This window comes from Siphateles boraxobius, unplaced genomic scaffold (genome assembly GCF_051911475.1).
Source record: "Siphateles boraxobius isolate OS27281-9 unplaced genomic scaffold, OSU_SipBor_1 13, whole genome shotgun sequence".
Classification (NCBI taxonomy): Eukaryota; Metazoa; Chordata; class Actinopteri; order Cypriniformes; family Leuciscidae; genus Siphateles; species Siphateles boraxobius.
Genome location: NW_027508733.1, coordinates 7,105,841 through 7,123,120, shown reverse-complemented (window position 1 = coordinate 7,123,120; position 17,280 = coordinate 7,105,841). Strand labels below are relative to the sequence as shown.

At 39.1% G+C, this 17,280-nt stretch overlaps 1 protein-coding gene and 1 long non-coding RNA gene across 2 annotated transcripts in view; one reads left to right on the top strand and one right to left on the bottom strand.

The window, feature by feature from the left end:
• The window catches only part of LOC143735396 (uncharacterized), a 271,580-nt gene that overhangs the window by 161,443 nt on the left and 92,857 nt on the right, over window positions 1-17,280 (bottom strand). The window lies entirely within an intron of this gene.
• LOC143735270 (uncharacterized) lies at window positions 1,912-10,684 on the top strand. The gene is made up of 6 exons (XM_077225389.1): window positions 1,912-2,007; window positions 4,411-4,740; window positions 5,253-5,549; window positions 6,675-6,791; window positions 7,308-7,375; window positions 7,939-10,684. The coding sequence occupies exons 2-6, from the start codon at window positions 4,452-4,454 to the stop codon at window positions 8,032-8,034; spliced, it is 867 nt and encodes a 288-aa protein (XP_077081504.1). The 5' UTR covers window positions 1,912-2,007; window positions 4,411-4,451; the 3' UTR covers window positions 8,035-10,684.

The window sequence follows — 17,280 nt, the reverse complement described above, 5'->3', positions numbered from 1 at the left end:
TGTGCTATACAATATATGTTGTGTGTGTTATATTATCTTGGGTCTGCAATGCAGTTGTGAGAAGGTGTTTGAGTGTATGTAATTCAGTTTATCTGTAAACAATCTTATGTTATGAATCTTACAAATTCACCTTCATCACAGTGTAACTGATAGTAACGGCAAATGTGTATCAATGAAGCTATTTATAGCTTTGCCTTATATTGAGTTTGATTCCGTTACGAGCTAGTAAAATATTTTAAACTTTACAAGTATCGTTATGCGAGCTGGATAGTGAGTACTAACAGCCATGTTAATTGTTTATATTCATACTGATAAAGTTAGTTATTTTATTACTTGTGATTCTGACATGATGTCACTACATCTGGTAAAGCTGGTAAACACGTCCGACTCTTCCAGCTGAGCGAATGGCCGGGATCGCGCGTTCATTTGTTTTGGGGGCGTGGCTTTGGAAGGAGCCGAGTAGGGAGGGGGTGGGAGTTAATGGAATAATGAGCTGTGTTTATTGTAGTCCTAAGAGGACTACAGACACTCGATTTTTATAATTTCTTTTCCAGAGTACTTACATTTTAATTATGCATTGATATATAAAGACAGTTTAAACAAATTTTGACAAAGTATTTTTGTGGATTTCTACCTACAATACCTTTAATTCAGGTCGTGGTGCTGTTTTTCTTAGACTAGATTATTCCCTTTGTCCTTCGTGAATAATTGTTTTCTTAGGTTTTCATGACTTTAATAGTCGTGGTGTGTTTTTGATTTCATTTTATGGTTTGGGTTATTTTGCTATTTCTGTAATGGAGTTGGACTGATCAGTGTGATTGGGCCTTAGTGCCGTGTGGTGTTATATTAGTGTCTATCTAACGGTCATCCACTGAGTATTTTGGGGTCCTCACAGCCGATGAGGTAGGACAGATTATTCATCATCTGTACACCCCCTGATCTGGTCAATCATCATATTTGTGTCTGATGTGATTGTGCTTATTCTGTTTTTGTATCTTCCCTACTAAACTTTCTTTTTGTTTCCTTTTGGTTTCGAGTCAAGGCTGAGTGCGCCGAGGGGGAGGCTAGTCACCTGGGTGAACACATTTGCTGTGAGCTTGGAGCACCCGGGTTTGAGCACCTCTTCATATGTAGTTTGCCGTGCACACATAAATGGTTGAGAGCACAATTGTTTACAGCTAGTTTGCCACCCCTAACGTAAGCTTTAGCCTTGCAGTTACATTCTTTTTGTAGTAAATATTCTTTTTGTCTGTTTTATTTTGTGGGGGCGGTACATTTTCTTTTTTTTGGTTTATGTTTGGCTTAATGTGATTCAGTGCTTAAAAATAAGCGAGGTCTGGAGGAATGTTCTTTTAGCATTTGATGTGTTTTGTATTGTTATAATAAACTTAACAGTGAATTATATTACGAACAAATGGTGCTAGTGGGACATTTTCCTTGCAAATAAAACCATTAATTTATTGGATGAAGCGACTCTGTCTTTTCTCTGCACCACCGAACCTGGGTCCCTTTTTTATTTCCTTGGGTGCAATTCCCAGGGTGGCGTAGCTATCTGGATTTAGTTATACTAAAAATCATACCGCTCACGCTACACAAGCGTTAGATCAATACAAGACAATTTGTTAGAACGTATGTCAATTCTTGTGCCATTTCCATTATTTAAACAAACTAGTTGTCTAACATCCATCAATTCTTCCACTGCTTCACCATTACTATCAGTATGTTTACTTCCCCACAGACTATTATGTGAATTGAAGTCTCCGCACCATATTTCTTTCCCATTTCTCTGTCCCCTTATTTCCTCTAAGGTTTCTAGATTTAATGATTTGCAAGGGTTATATACGTTGATTACTACTAATTGCCCATCTGATTTATAAATTTCAATAATTACACATTCTATTTCTGTTGCAGTTTCTATTCTTCTAAATGGTATCCCATCCCTTACAAATGTTGCACATCCTCCACCCTGACTTTCACCTCTATCAAACCTAACAGACTCATAACCAGGTAAATTAAAGTCAAGGTGAGGCCGTAGCCAAGTCTCTTGAATGCAAATAATATCAGGTCTATCTTCAGACTCTACTTCAAACTTTTTAAACTCTTGACCATTTGCAATAAGACTCCTAGCATTCCATTGCAAAAGATGGAACACCATTATAAGCTCAAATAACACTCTGAGACCCTCCATCATTGTTAGCACTTAGCATACTATGTATATCTTCAGCTTTTAAATCTCGGATACCTAAAAACTCCTCTGCAGCTTCTACCACTGTCTTGATCCTGTCACTTTTCCTTTCTTGTCGTGTGGCAACATTCACAACTTTACATAAAAGCTACAAAACTCTTCTTTTCAACCATCAAGGTCTCTCCCCGTTCTCTCCTTCCTGGCAGCTTATATGCGGTCTCCACGCCAATCACTACAATCAGACACAGGTGTTCATCATCTGCACTTGACCCACTTACTCACCGCACAGCTCGCTGACTCGTCTCTCGCTACAGACTTCGCGAGACCACGCCCCCCTCGCCACAGATGCATACGGAATTTAGTTAAAATTGCGCTCAGTGCTTGATATCCTTTCATGAAACTTTCTCAGTTGACGAAACATGCATTAGCAGCCAGCAGATGACGCTGTTCCCAGTATAAGGCTTCGTTCCAAGTATGATGTCACTGTTGAGTCAAAACATCATGACCAGTCAAACTAGCAAATATCGTTGATCATCTCCTAACAAGGCTATATATTAAGGTCTGGGATATTAGATGGTGAGCTATCAGTTTGGTTACACTTTATTTTAAGGTGACGTAGTTACATTGTAGGCTACTTATTAAAATAAGTACTGAGTAGGCTAATATTAACCATGTACTTAGGATGTTAGGACTCAATTCATGGAGTAGCCTAACTTTATCCTGTTAATGTGTGTGATGATGCATGAGACATTTGTCTAAAGCAACTTACATCACATAAGGTAGGCTACACCATTTCAATTCATGCATTTTTTACATTTATGCATTTGCTACACACCTCACGACAGGTTCATCGAGAAAGACTGATTTGCAATTGATTGATTAGATTAGGATTGAATGTGTCAAAATGAAAATAGAAGGATTATTTTCAAGGTAAACAAGATTTTAAGCCCCCCACTATGGTTGCATTCGAACATATATGTTTAACCACAGCTCCACAGAAAACCACAGCGCATTTATTTTTCTAGGGCAGAGAAAGAACACGATTCACCGAATGTGACATCAGCAACTGAGTCTAAGTGAAACTTATATGCGGTCTCATTTATTTAAAAAAGAAAAAATAGATTGACCTGACGGATAGAAAATATGTGTGTATTATTGTTAGGCACATTGTGTGTGTCAGATGTTTGTGGGCAAAGAAGACTGTCTTTATTTCCTCTCCTGTTAATAAGAACCTCACCATCAGACTTCCTTTTTCACGAAAACTGATACTGATAAAATAATAAAATATACCAATGTTTCAGAAAAAGTCAAATTAGAGTCACAGGTAACACATTTTTCGGACTCATCATTCATCACTTATAGACACTTAAATATTTAACACATCACATGTTAAGTTATATTTACATCCATAATTCTTTCTACCCAGAGAGAGAGAGAGGGAATAAAAAAATACTAAAAAAAAAAAAAACACGCCGAAATCATGTAAACTTCCTGTGGTATAGCATGTTTTCTGCCACTTTACAGTGATTCTTGGACAAAGGCTGTTGTTGTGTTCTTTTAAAGTGAAATCCAGTGTGTGGTCAGTGAAGGGTGGTCGAGTCCTGTTGGGGGAGGATACACACACACACACACACACACACACACACACACACACACACACACACACACACACACACACACACACACACACACACACACACACACACACACACTAGATTAATTTCACAGTTCAAGACAGACAGCTTTCTGAGATTTCCATTATAATGTTACAGTGAGCAGAGAAAATGGTTCATGTTGTTTTGTTCAGCTTGTGTTTGTGGCGTCTGGATGGTGAGTTACAAATGTATTTTTAATGCATTTTTGAAGCAGCGTTTTTACTGATTTAGTTCATGCTTTGGTTTATTTTCAAAGAAATAAGTTGGATTTATGATATTTTGGATTCAGGCATTACTGATCACATAATGGACAGATTCAGTCAGTTTATTAATAAGCTCACTAAATTAATAGAAAAATGACATGTGGATATCACATTAAGGTATTTGAAGATAATATAGTTTTACAGTCTCAATGTAGAACATTATTAAAAAAATTGTTATAGATGTTTTTTGTGTTTAGCAAAATCAGTTAGCAAACATTTTGGCACCATCAGAATCTGATTGCAAATGGCAAAGACTGTGAGTTTTTTTGTTTGTGTGTAAAATTGTTTACGTCTGTGTGTTCTCCAGGAGTGTTTGCTGGTACAGATGCAGTGAAGTCAGTGTCAGTGATGGAGGGAGATTCAGTCTCTCTAAACTCTGATCTTACTGAAATGATGGATGATGATCTGATTCTGTGGAGGTTTGGAACTGAAAACACTTTAATAGCTGAAACAGATGTAATGGCCGACAGAGCCACTGTATTTGATGATGATCCTGATGGGAGATTCAGAGACAGACTGAAGCTGGATCATCAAACTGGATCTCTGATCATCACAAACACCACAACTGAACATACTGGAGTTTATCAACTAGAGAACATCAGAAATCTGAGCAAGAGTTTCAATCTCACTGTCTATTGTGAGTTTAGCATTGGTTTCCTTTATTTGTTAATCGGTTTGAAGTAGACCTATCCTAAATATATTATTTTTCAGTTTCAAAATAGTAAAATCTAAGATACACAATCTCTCTATTATGTATGATTAGTGAAGTTCACAACGTAATTTCGGGAGGAGTGAACCCATCTAATCTTTCAATGAACTGCCGGATCATATAAGCAGCTGGTCACCTCGCTCCGGCATCAGCTGTCCTGGCGTCCCTCCACCTCCCCAACTCCACAGACATAATATAGGATTCTTGCTACCATACTCATCATCCAAGCATTAGTAGTCCCACTGGGGGGTTTATCTAAGCTCGAGTTGAAGCTGCTTCCTCGAGCCCCTCCACTGCGGACAGCAAACCAAATACACTTAACCTTATTAGTTTAAAGATTATATGGGCAAAGGAACCCGTGAATCAGATACACAAGATTACATTTTCTGGTACAGGCATTTAATAGTATGATTTATTCTGCTGTTTCCAATCTTTTTCAGCTTGTCTGCCTGTTCCTGTCATCACTAACTCTTCACACTGTTCTTCTTCATCATCTTCATCATCATCATGTTCACTGGTGTGTTCATCAGTGTTGAATGTGTGTGATGCGACTCTCTCCTGGTACGCAGGAATGATTGTATTGTCCAGCATCAGTGTGTGTGATCTCAGCATCAGTCTCTCTCTACCTCTGGAGGTGGAATATCAGGATAAAAACACCTACAGCTGTGTGCTGAACAATCCCATCAGCAACCAGACCACACATCTGGACATCAACACACTCTGTCACACATGTGCAGGTACCACAGCACTGATGATATATGTGTGTATTTACTGATCTGATTATAAAGACTGGAGGTGGTTTCAATGATTGGTGATAAAACAAATGTTCAGCATTTCATTGCTTAAAAATTATATTGATTTCTAATTGTTGAACTATGTTCCTTCTTTTGTTTTTACTCAACATAAACATCTCTGTTACTTGGATTATTTATGTAGTTATGTTCTTGTTGTGTCCCATCAGCTCAGATTTGAGTCTTTGTGACTTGATTGAATTATATAGGATTTGGTTTTGCATTAGTCTGATGAGATCCTCCAGCATCCGTCCTGAAGGTCTTCTTCTGCACCTTTAATCCTCAATCTTCCCAATCATGATCATCTTTCCAGTGATATTTCCTTTCAAACCGTTTGACCAAAGTACAACTAATGCAGTTTCATCATTTGTACTTTGAGTTTCTGGTTTGATTTCCTCTATGATTGACGTGTTACTCCGTCTTGTCATTCACGGCACACGCAGGATTCTTCTCCAGCTCCATGTTTCGAACAAGTCAATCTTCCTTCAGTCTTGTTTCTGGAAACGCAAATGTAGAAGAATATGAGGGACTGAACTAGTATCATCTTCATCAGCATGTCTTTGCTTTTGAATATTTTGTCTAAAGACTTCATAGCCGTCTTGCCCACCGCCATATTTCTCGAGTTTTAGTGGTCACATGGGCACCTAAAAGCTTTATACTCTAAACAATCTCAATTTCTTCTCCATTGAGCTCGAATTTATCAATGTTTTAAGAGTTGACATGATCTTGTTCTTCCTGATGTTTAGTTCTAGTCTGATAATTCAACTTTCTGCTCTTGAGTTTCCTCAACAGATGTTCCATATCTTCCATAACTTACTTTTTTCAGTGTTGTGTCATCGACATACCTCCGATTGTTCATCATATTTACACATAGATCATCACCTCTCTTTGCTGCCTTTCAGCCTGAAATAAAAACACACACAATTTGATTTTTACTGTAACCCACAGTAGAATGTAATAAACTAGAAACTTTTAAATATTTTTAAATGATAAGCAGCAAAATACTCCTAACTGTGATGTTCTGTGATGATCACTAGCTGACAGTAATAACTGTTTCTCTCTCTCCTTCAGTTCCTCCAGTGTCAGTGTCTCTGATAGTGTTGATCTCTGCTGGATCTCTGATGATTGTGTTTACAGTCGTCGTGATCTTCTGCATCTGCAGGAAATGTAGAAAAACTGATCAAAAAGGCAAGTTAAATTATAAACGCTATTGAATTTGTAAAAGTAATAAGTGTTATATCAAATGATAATATACTATAATGTAGTTCCTTTTAATCCTCATGTTGAGTTGTGGTCATTTTGACCTGAAGAAGATTTTCTTTTTCCTGAGAATGTTAATGTTATCACATTGGACTAAAAACTGACTTTGCTCACACAAGATACTGTATAACAACGTCCCCCCCAAACATTTGATACTTTTTGTACTTGTTACACGTATGGTGTTCCTGTTAAAAAATGACCAGCCTCTAAAAATGTGTTTATAATTTTCTCTTTATGCTATTTTATTACAAAATATGGGATTCAAACTTGTTTTCTTTTTACTAGCACAGGATTTTTCACTCAAAAACAGAGGCGCATAAGCTCAATCAATGAGGCCAACAGCCCTAATAACATTATGCTGTAAAGAAACAGATGTAGTTAACAACATTGAGTTTTGTTGTTTTAATCCTTTTACTATATTACATCTTATTATCATTGAAACAGTTGAGACTCATGAAGAAGAAATCATCTACGTCGAGCCAACGTTCCACAAAAGAAGAGCACAGAAATCGGTGAGATAATTTATTACTAATTCATGTCTGTGTATCATTTCAGCAGTGAGTGCGTCAGTGTGTGAGAGATCATCATACAGACAAAAACACAAAACACCACCATATTAAATATGTATAAAGATCAGCATTCAATACGAGAAACATATGCCATAATACTCACGACACTCATTCTACCATCAGATCAACATTAGTTAATATTTCAGTGTTCAAAATGAGCGACTGATGAAGTATTTCCTGTCAGTCGATGACATCACAGACCAAATCTTCAGAGTTTTAAACTGTATGTGCTTTTGGGATTTTTACAATGCTTTTGGGAAACACAGCCCAAATCAACTCAATTCTGTCTATATGCCATTTGTACTGGAATACATGTTTATAGCAAGTATTATTTTGCAAGCATTAAAAAAGCATAAGGGGAAAAAAAGTAAGGAAACCGTGGAAGTCTCTCACACACAGGCCTATGGAAGCTTTGTGACACATTGAGGCTGGTTTTATATCTGCATTTTGTAACTTGATTTCAAGGACATGCATGTATTTATTGTTATATATTGTGTTTTTGACAGGATGCTAAAGAGGAGGATCATGTGGTGTATGCACCGATCGCCACGAGAAGATCAACCTTCAAGAACCAGACCGGCGCTTTCACAGGAAACCTGTAGTTTCCTCTTTAGAACTTTAAAACTTTTCTAAAACTAGTTTTAAGGTTTTTGAAGCGTGATATTCAGCGATTGACTAATTAAACTCTCTCTTTAAGAATGTACAAGGACTTTTAACAAATGATCTGACTTTTGAAAGCCTCAATGTTTTCCTTTTTAAAGGGGACCTATTATGCCCCTTTTCACAAGATGTAAAATAAGTCTCTGATGTCCCCAGAGTGTGTATGTGAAGTTGTAGCTCAAAATACCCAACAGATAATTTTTACAGCATGTTTAAATTGTCACTTTTTGAGGCTCAGAAAAACGCACCGTTTTAGTGTGTATCCCTTTAAATGCAAATGAGCAGCTGCTGCCGGCCCAGAGGGCGGAGCCTCACGAGCTCGCGCGCAGTCAGGACGATCTCATCTCACGGAATGATAATATCAAAACAAACTCTCAGTAGCCGTGTTCATTTCGACCCGGAGTCGGACAATAATGCCCACAGAGCCAGATAATATATGCTGTATGGAGACTGAACAGGTATAGTCTAGTTTAATTACGGTTATAACTAGGGGTGGGAATCTCTAGGCACCTCACGATTCGATTCGATTACGATTCAGAGGCCTGCGATTCGATTCTAAAGCGATTATCTGAATATTTGTGTGTGTGTGTGTGTGTGTGTGTGTGTGTGTGTGTGTGTGTGTGTGTGTGTGTGTGTGTGTGTGTGTGTGTGTGTGTGTGTGTGTGTGTGTGTGTGTGTGTGTGTGAATATAAATACTTTGCTTTAAAAGTACAAAGTAATGACCCATAAAGAATTAACGTACAATATATTTTATTAACATTGCAAAGAACCAACAGGAAAATAAATGTGTGCCTGAACTAGCAGCATACTTGTAGTAAATTAATAATATAACAACAACAGGTGTTCTGACGATTCATGCTACCCATTGAGATGTGCTACTTACTGGTTATGCGCATGTACAGACTAATTTTTCTTCTGCTTACCACGCCCATAAATCTATGCATCCTTGCTGTGGATACTTGTAGGAAACTTTGACAGGTCAAAGATGAATATTTGATGATAATTTTTACTTTTCACACGTTTTAAAAATAAAAACAGTACATTATACTATACTCTTAACTTCGAATTTTATTATAATTTTATTTCATATATCATTTTTACTTGTTATATCAAATGTGATAATTGCTAGTTAATTTAAAATATCAAAATATGCTCCCCATACACTTACCCTGATTAAAATGAAATAACGATGTCATAATATTGTGAGATTTACACCATTATGGAAACAATAGAGAATGAATCAACATTATCTGTGATCGATTCGCGCATGGGTAGCATTTTTCGACAAGGCAGCAGAAATCATCTGAACACCGATACAGCCCAGAGCCATAGAGAAACGGCTCTGGTACAGCCGAGTGTTTTTCCTCCTCTGGGTGGAAACGTGTCATATGGCTTCTCATATTTGTCGTGTTGCCGAGATATTTTAGTTTTATTCCACAAAGCTTACAACTAGTGTGGCTCTTGTCCAGCTCCTTTCCCCCTTCAACTTCATAGAAACCAAAATATTTCCACACGTCAGCTTTTAACGAGGAGGGTGTTTGGATTTCGCGCTCAGCCATCGCGTCTCTGTTATGTGCACATGCCACAGACAGACGGTCCGGGCACTGGACTTCCGCGCTGCAGAGTTCCGTCTTTTGTGTCCCGTCAATATTCCGTCATTATAAATTTTTTTTTTGGAAAATCGATTTTTGACATTTGTGAATCGATTCAGAATCGTTCACGTCCGCATCGCGATGCATCTAAGAATCGATTTTTTCCCCCACCCCTAGTTATAACTTGTTTTTCCATCTTTCTTGTATCCACTATTAGTACAAGCCTGTTGTTGCGGACCGCGTCCGAATGTTGTAAAAATATACTGATGAGTTCAATGAAGTTTATTGTACATCACACAAAAGATGAAGTGTCAATTTCACTCTAGAAAATCACTGTAAGAGCTGAATAAACACTGAATAAGACGTCCGCATTAAAGTATTATCCATAAACTCTCTCCCTCTCCCTTTCATTATTATCAACATAACGTTACACAGCGAAGTACAAAAAACACTCTTTACAACTAACAGTAAACAAATATATACACACCTTTTCAGGGCGTGCTTAATAAACTGGTAAACTGTATCCGTAAAACAACTCCTATGAAATGTAATAAAGTGCGCGCTCTCACTTTCATTACTGCCATGATCAATAACGTTAGTCCTATCGCTCCAGTAAATAAATAGAGTAAATAAATGTGAACTCGATCAGGGCGGGTCTATGTTAGAACGGCAGTGTCTGTCAACACTCGTGGGCGGGGCCTGTGGCTTTAGTGATGTCACAAAAGCCACATTCTGAAAACAAGTCCTTGGGAGACACTGCTTATGATTTATGGGGATTTAAAAAAAAGGAGTGGGTGGATTTTTATCACTGCAGGGTGGTTGTGTACACACACTGCCATCACACATTTATGTCCAAACACCATGCAAAAGTGAATTTTGCATAATAGGTCCCCTATAACAAATCCACAAAAAAAAAAAAAACAAGAAAGATTTTGCCTCCTCATTTCATAAATATATAAAGGTGTGTGCCTGTTAAATAAAAGCCTGCTGTGCTCTGGATCTCCTGACAGTTTGAGCTGGTGTGATTCACGTCTGCTCAGAACAGTTTGATTTGTTGGATGAACAGGTTCTGCGTGAGCTTCTGCTGGATGTTTGTGGTCGATGTGTGACACACACACTGAGGTGTCGTTCGTTACTGTGTGTTTGAGGGGCTTTCTTTCCATTCCTGCTCATATGAAGACTCACAGTCCGACTTTAGCTTTAATAAAACAGACTTTACTATTAAACACTGAATCTAACAGATAAACGACTCTCTCAGTGTGTGATGAATACAATATTATATAGCCAGTTCAAGTCAAATTGAATGTTTTTCGCTTTTCACAATACACTTTGTTTTAAGGCAGCTTTACAGAAAATCATGATCATGAGGTTTATAATATATTCTTTCCCTTATAGTCACATGTATCACATTAGAGCTGGGCGATAATATAGTTTATATTTTGTGACAATTCGAGCAGTTGAGATTTGCTATTTTTGCTCTACATGAGAATACTGAATAAATAAAGTTGGAAATGCTTATATATACAACTTATAAGAAGCAGGCTGATAATATAGTTACATTTTGAGACAAAAATAAATCAAGCAGTCAAGATTTGATATACAAAAGTTATCAAGCTATTCTTGATATCTCTCTCTTTAAAGATCATATCCTGTCAATGTTTAACTGTCATTTTAAGAATGCATATGTATGAACAGTACACGTAGCCTACTGTTGAATATGTTATTTATGTATACAAATGACTGATGGTTGTTAATAATTTCTTTATTTTTCTTTATTGTTTCTTCTTTACTTTATTTCTTGGATAAATTTGGGGACATCATTTACGCATATGGAAGTGAGAGGTTTGGTGTAGAAAAAAGGAAGGAAAAAGTACAAACTACTCCTGGATTGTCTAGACGGCAGCAGAAAATTGAAGGGTTAGTTAGAGAAAGGAGACAGCTGAGGAAGCAATGGAAAGGAGCGGAACAAAGTCAGAAGGAGGGACTCAATCTCTTACAAAGGGCCATAAAAGATAAGCTTGCAACATTACGCAGAGCTGAGCGCCTACGGAAACGCTACAAAAAGGAGCGTGCAAGGGCTAATTTCTATAAGATCCATTCAAATTCGTAAAGAAGTTATTCACCAGTGAGAAGAATGGCACTTTAAAAGCATCTAGGGTTGAGCTAGAGAGATATTTGGAGGAAACGCATACAGATGCAAAAAGGCATGAGCCTATGTCTATTCCGTCAGACATCCCACCTGTCAATCCACCAGAATACCAAATGGAGGTCTGTGCACCTAAGTGGAAAGAGATAGAGCAGGTTGTGAGAAAGGCAAGGGCTTCATCATCTCCAGGGCCTAATGGAGTTCCGTACAGAGTGTACAAGAGTGCTTCAGGAGTTCTACGAATTCTGTGGAAATTGATAAAAGTGGCTTGGGAAAAGCAGGTTGTACCTAGAGCATGGCGCCGAGCAGGGGGAGTCTTTATACCCAAAGAAAAAGATGCTACAAGCATCAGTCAGTTTCGCCCTATTTCACTATTAAACGTTGAAGGCAAGATTTTCTTCAGCATTATTGCTCAGAGATTGTCAACCTACCTATTAAAGAATGGCTTCATTGACACTTCAGTTCAAAAAGCAGGCATTCCAGGATTCTCAGGATGCTTAGAACACATCAGTGTTATCTGGCAACGAATTCAATCAGCTAAAAAGGAGAGGAAGGAGCTCCACGTGACATTCCTGGATTTGGCTAATGCATATGGTTCAGTGCCACATGAGCTTCTTTGGGCATCATTTGATTTTTTCAGGGTACCGATGTCGATAACAAATTTAGTGAAAGCCTATTTTGGAGATTTGCAATTTAGTTTCTCAACTCCAGAATTCAGCACTACATGGCAATGCTTAGAGGTTGTAATAATGGCAGGATGCACCATTTCTCCACTGGCTTTTAGCATGGCAATGGAAGTAATCATTAGGGCATCAAAATGGGTAGTAGGAGGAGAGCGCTTGGCTTCTGGGATGCGACTACCGCCAATCAGAGCATACATGGATGACATGACAACCATGACTACAACGGTAGCCTGCACTAATCGGTTATTGGGGAAGTTAACAGATAATATTGAATGGGCACGAATGCAATTTAAGCCCTCTAAATCAAGGAGCATCTCAATAATTAAAGGCAAGGTAGTAGATAAAACATTCTTCATTAATGGTGAGGCAATACCAACAGTTTCTCAGAAGCCAGTGAAGAGTCTAGGGAGATGGTACGATGGGGATCTAAAGGACACAGTTCGAGTGGGAGAAGTTAGACGACAAGCAGTGGAAGGGTTGAAGAGCATAAACAGCTGTGCTCTACCAGGCAAACTAAAACTCTGGTGCTTTCAGTTTGGTCTACTGCCAAGGTTGCTGTGGCCACTGACTGTGTACGAGGTTTCTTTGACAACAGTGGATAAGCTGGAAGCGTTAATAAGTTCATACATCAGGAAATGGTTGGGAGTTCCACGCTGCCTCAGCAGAGTGGGACTTTATAGTAAAGGAGTATTGCAGCTGCCAGTCTCTGCTTTAACCGAGGAGTTTAAGTGTGCCAAGGTCAGACTGGAAATGACTTTAGCAGAGTCACGCGACAGATGTGTAAGGGAGGCAGCCCCTGTGGTAAAAACTGGTAGAAAGTGGTCAGCAAAGAAATCTGTAGTAGAGGCAAAGGCTGACCTTCAAATTGGGGATATCGTGGGACAGGTACAGCATGGAAGAGGGGGTTTTGGGCTCAGTTTAGCTCCTCCTAAATGGCATAAGGCAGGCCCAGCTCAAAGGAGGAAGCTGGTAGTCAACGAGGTGCGAAAGCAGGAGGAGAGGATGAGATGTATAAAGGCCATTTCCCAGGCCAAGCAGGGAGAGTGGATGAGATGGGAGAGTGTGGAACAACGCAAAATCGGCTGGCAAGACCTTTGGTCAATGGAAGAGAGTAGGATCAGTTTCCTTATTAGGTCAACATATGATGTTCTCCCATTACCACAGAACCTAAACCTCTGGGTTGGAGAGGATCCCTCTTGTCCTTTGTGTTCATCACCTGCCACATTAAGGCACATTTTGACAGGATGTAAGGTGGCTCTTAGCCAAGGTCGGTTTACTTGGCGCCATGACCAAGTATTGCGATGTTTGGCTTTAGCATTGGAAGGCAAGCGTAGTATGACCAATAAGTTGCCGCCTGTTCTAGCAAAACATTACACGCAGAAGACAATATTCCTCCGCCCAGGCGAGCAACCACCAAGAAAAGGTGCTAACACCAATTCTCACCCAGGACAACTGGAAGCTGCTAGGGACTGGAAGATGCTGGCTGATCTTGATCAACGGCTTATTTTTCCACCTGAGATTGCCACCACTAACCTACGACCAGATATTGTTTTGTGGTCTGGATCAGCACGCATTGTTCAACTGATAGAGTTAACAGTGCCATGGGAGGATGCGGTAGATGAGGCATATGAGAGGAAGAAACTGCGGTATGCTCATCTGGCCACTGAAGCAGAACAGCGAGGATGGAGAGTCCAGGTTTATCCAGTGGAAGTGGGTTGTCGAGGTTTTGTGGCACACTCTACAACCCGGTTCCTCAGAGACGTCGGATTCAGTGGCCAAGAGTTGCGTCGCACAGTAAAGAACTTATCTGAAGCAGCAGAAAGGAGCAGCAACTGGCTGTGGTTGAGACGGAAAGATTCTAGCTGGCTGTGTACAGGCCGCCATGCTACGGTTTTGTAGAAAACTTAAAGAGTCTGTTGGTTTATTTGTATAGGTTGTATAGTATTTACAGTCATTACGTTCCTGTGTATATTGCGTGAATGACGGGTGGTTGGGCAGATATTGTGTTTTGCGGTAGGTGGTATGCCATACGGAACCGTTGCCACTGAAACTGCATATTAACGCACCAGTGGGGCTCGACAGCCTTAGTCAAACGGGTTGGCGCGTATGGTTGGGTTGCGGAGAGATTGTGAGATTGTGGTTAGGTCTCAGCAGCAAGAGGAAAGTAGAGGTCAGTAAGCTGGGCTGAGTTGAGTGGGGGACGGAGGGGGGTGACTCTGGGACGCCAGAGTCACTGTCGAGCCCTCTTGAGGTGTCGTGGGCTAGTCGACGAAACCCTGAGGACGGAAGGTGCCCACTTGAAGACCCTAGAGATGTTCCCTACTCCGCTCAATCCAGAGGGTTGTTATGGGGGGACCGCACTGTGGTTGCAGCCGTTGTGTGTGCTGACGCGCAATACACTGTAGCTATTAACACCAGCCAGAAGCAGATTCACGTCACCAGATTGAAAGAAGCGTAAATGGATGGAGAAGCATAGGTTACTGTAAAGCTATGTCTTAGTTGGTGCTTATCTTGGCGAAAGCCGAGTACAAATCAGCATGAAGTTTTAACATCTACTCTCGTGTAATGGAAATCTTTATCAGAAAAAGAGTGTAAAAATTAATTTAAATCAAAATCCAATAAACAAATATTACATTTTTCAACAACTTGACTACATACATTTTTTTTTTTTCATTTGCAGTTGGTTAACAGACCGTGACCCTTAAATTTAATCAAATAAAACATGACATCCTACTATTAACTAGCGCCATCTAGTGTCCAAAATAAGACTCTTGAACAATAATAGCTTTACCTGTCAGAAATAAATCCACTCACCGGCTGCTATTATTCATCGGGTCTGACAACCTTTTGCCTTCAGAAATGCTTTAATTCTTCATGGCACAGATTCAACAAGTTTCTGTAAACATTCCTCTGAGATTTCGGTCCATATTGTCATGATATCATCAGCAGATTTATCAGCTGAACATCCATGATGTGAATCTCCTGTTCCTCCTCATCCCAAAGCTGCTCTATTAGACTGAGATGTGGAGACTGTAGAAGACATTTGAGTTTAGTGAACTCACCGTCATGTTCAAGAAACCAGTTTGAGGAGATTTGAGCGTTTAACTGATGCCCAAAGTGTGCCAAGATAATATCCTCCAGCATCAGCCGTAATCGCTGATACAAGTCAGGATGATCCATGCTTTCATGTTATTTATGACAAACTCTGACCCATCATCTGAATGTCCCAGCAGAAATCAAGACTCATCAGACAACGCAATGTTTTTTCCAATCTACTATTGTCCAGTATTGGTGAGCCTGTGAATTGTATGGTCAGTTTGTGTGTCTTCTGCTGCTCATCTGCTCCAGGGTTTGACGTGTTGTGTGTTCAGAGATGCTCTTCTTCACCTCGGTTGTATCGAGTGTTTATTTGAGTTGCTGTTGTATATCTGTCAGCTGAACCAGTCATTCTCCTCTGACCTCTGGCATCAACAAGGCATTTTCTCCCACAGAACTGACGCTCACTGGATATTTTATCTTTTTCTGACCGTTCTCTGTTAACACTAGAGATGTGCGCGTGAAAATCTCAGTAGAACAGCAGTTTCTAAAATACTGACACCAACAACCGTATCACATTAAAAGTCACTTAAATCACCTTAATCTATGCTATATGATTTTATCTGCAAAAATTAAGAACTAACCAAATTTAGTTTTAGTAAAAAAAAAAAAATGCATTCTTATCAAAATCAGTTTTTTCTTTATAAAATCTGCATGTGCCTCTTAACAGCCTTGACAACCATTAATATAAGATCTAATGAAATGATCATGTGACTATGAGCTTGTCCCTGATTGGTGGAACTGGTGGTGTTACAACCCTCTCCACGTTACAATGCCCGATCTCCCCTATTTGAGAAATTATTGCTGGAACCCAGAGAAAGCAGCTGTAAACTCCCTCAGAAATGAAACTATAACATCATTTGAGCACTAGAGGGAGAAATCATATTCCCACATAAACATGACATTACTAGAGATGAACTGACAATTGAGTTTACTCAATGTTGGTCATCTGGAGTATTTATGAAGAACAGCAGCTAAAACAGCATCACAGCTGTAAACTCAGACCCTAACATGTGTGACCTGGATAAGTGCACATATTTCAGTGCATTTTTCATATTTGTGCATTCATACAAACAAGTATTGATTTCAGAGTATTTTCACAGACCCTTACAGATAAATATCACCCATTCAAAGTGCTCGAAAATCAATTCATTTATTTGCAATCTTCCACTGCTTTAGGACTTGAGTAATACTATTTTATTCAACATATGCCTTTTACTTTAAAATTTACCATTTGAATCCCCAGTGAAAATATAAAAGATACCAATATTTAACATAGGTTGTTAGTTTTAGAAAGCGTTTAGACCAAACAACTCACTCTCTCTCCTCCACTCTTTCCTACACGTAGGGTCTTGGATCATTTGACCACTTTCAGTATGTATATTTTTAGTTTTAAGTTCCAGTGTTCAAGTAGCAAAAAACGCAAGTGTGTGTATTGGGACAGGCCCAGAGAAATGACACACACAGGGTGAAGTAGTCAATAACACTTCCTGTGTTTCAGTATCATATGACGGATGGTGTAGAACAACAACTACAGGACTAGTGGACTTCAAATAGTTTCAGCCAGAGGTGCCATCATTTTAACCAAACACTCATTGTTATCTAGTACATTCAAAATGAAATAAATTATTAATAATAATACTGTTACAGTAAATATTCTGCACTGTGACT

Coding starts and splice junctions, on each gene's coding strand:
- LOC143735270 (XM_077225389.1), top strand. CDS start 4,452: ATGGAGGGAGATTCAGTCTCTCTAAACTCTGATCTTACTGAAATGATG. Junction 5,550..6,674: donor ACTCTGTCACACATGTGCAG/GTACCACAGCAC, acceptor TCTCTCCTTCAG/TTCCTCCAGTGTCAGTGTCT. Junction 6,792..7,307: donor TAGAAAAACTGATCAAAAAG/GCAAGTTAAATT, acceptor TCATTGAAACAG/TTGAGACTCATGAAGAAGAA.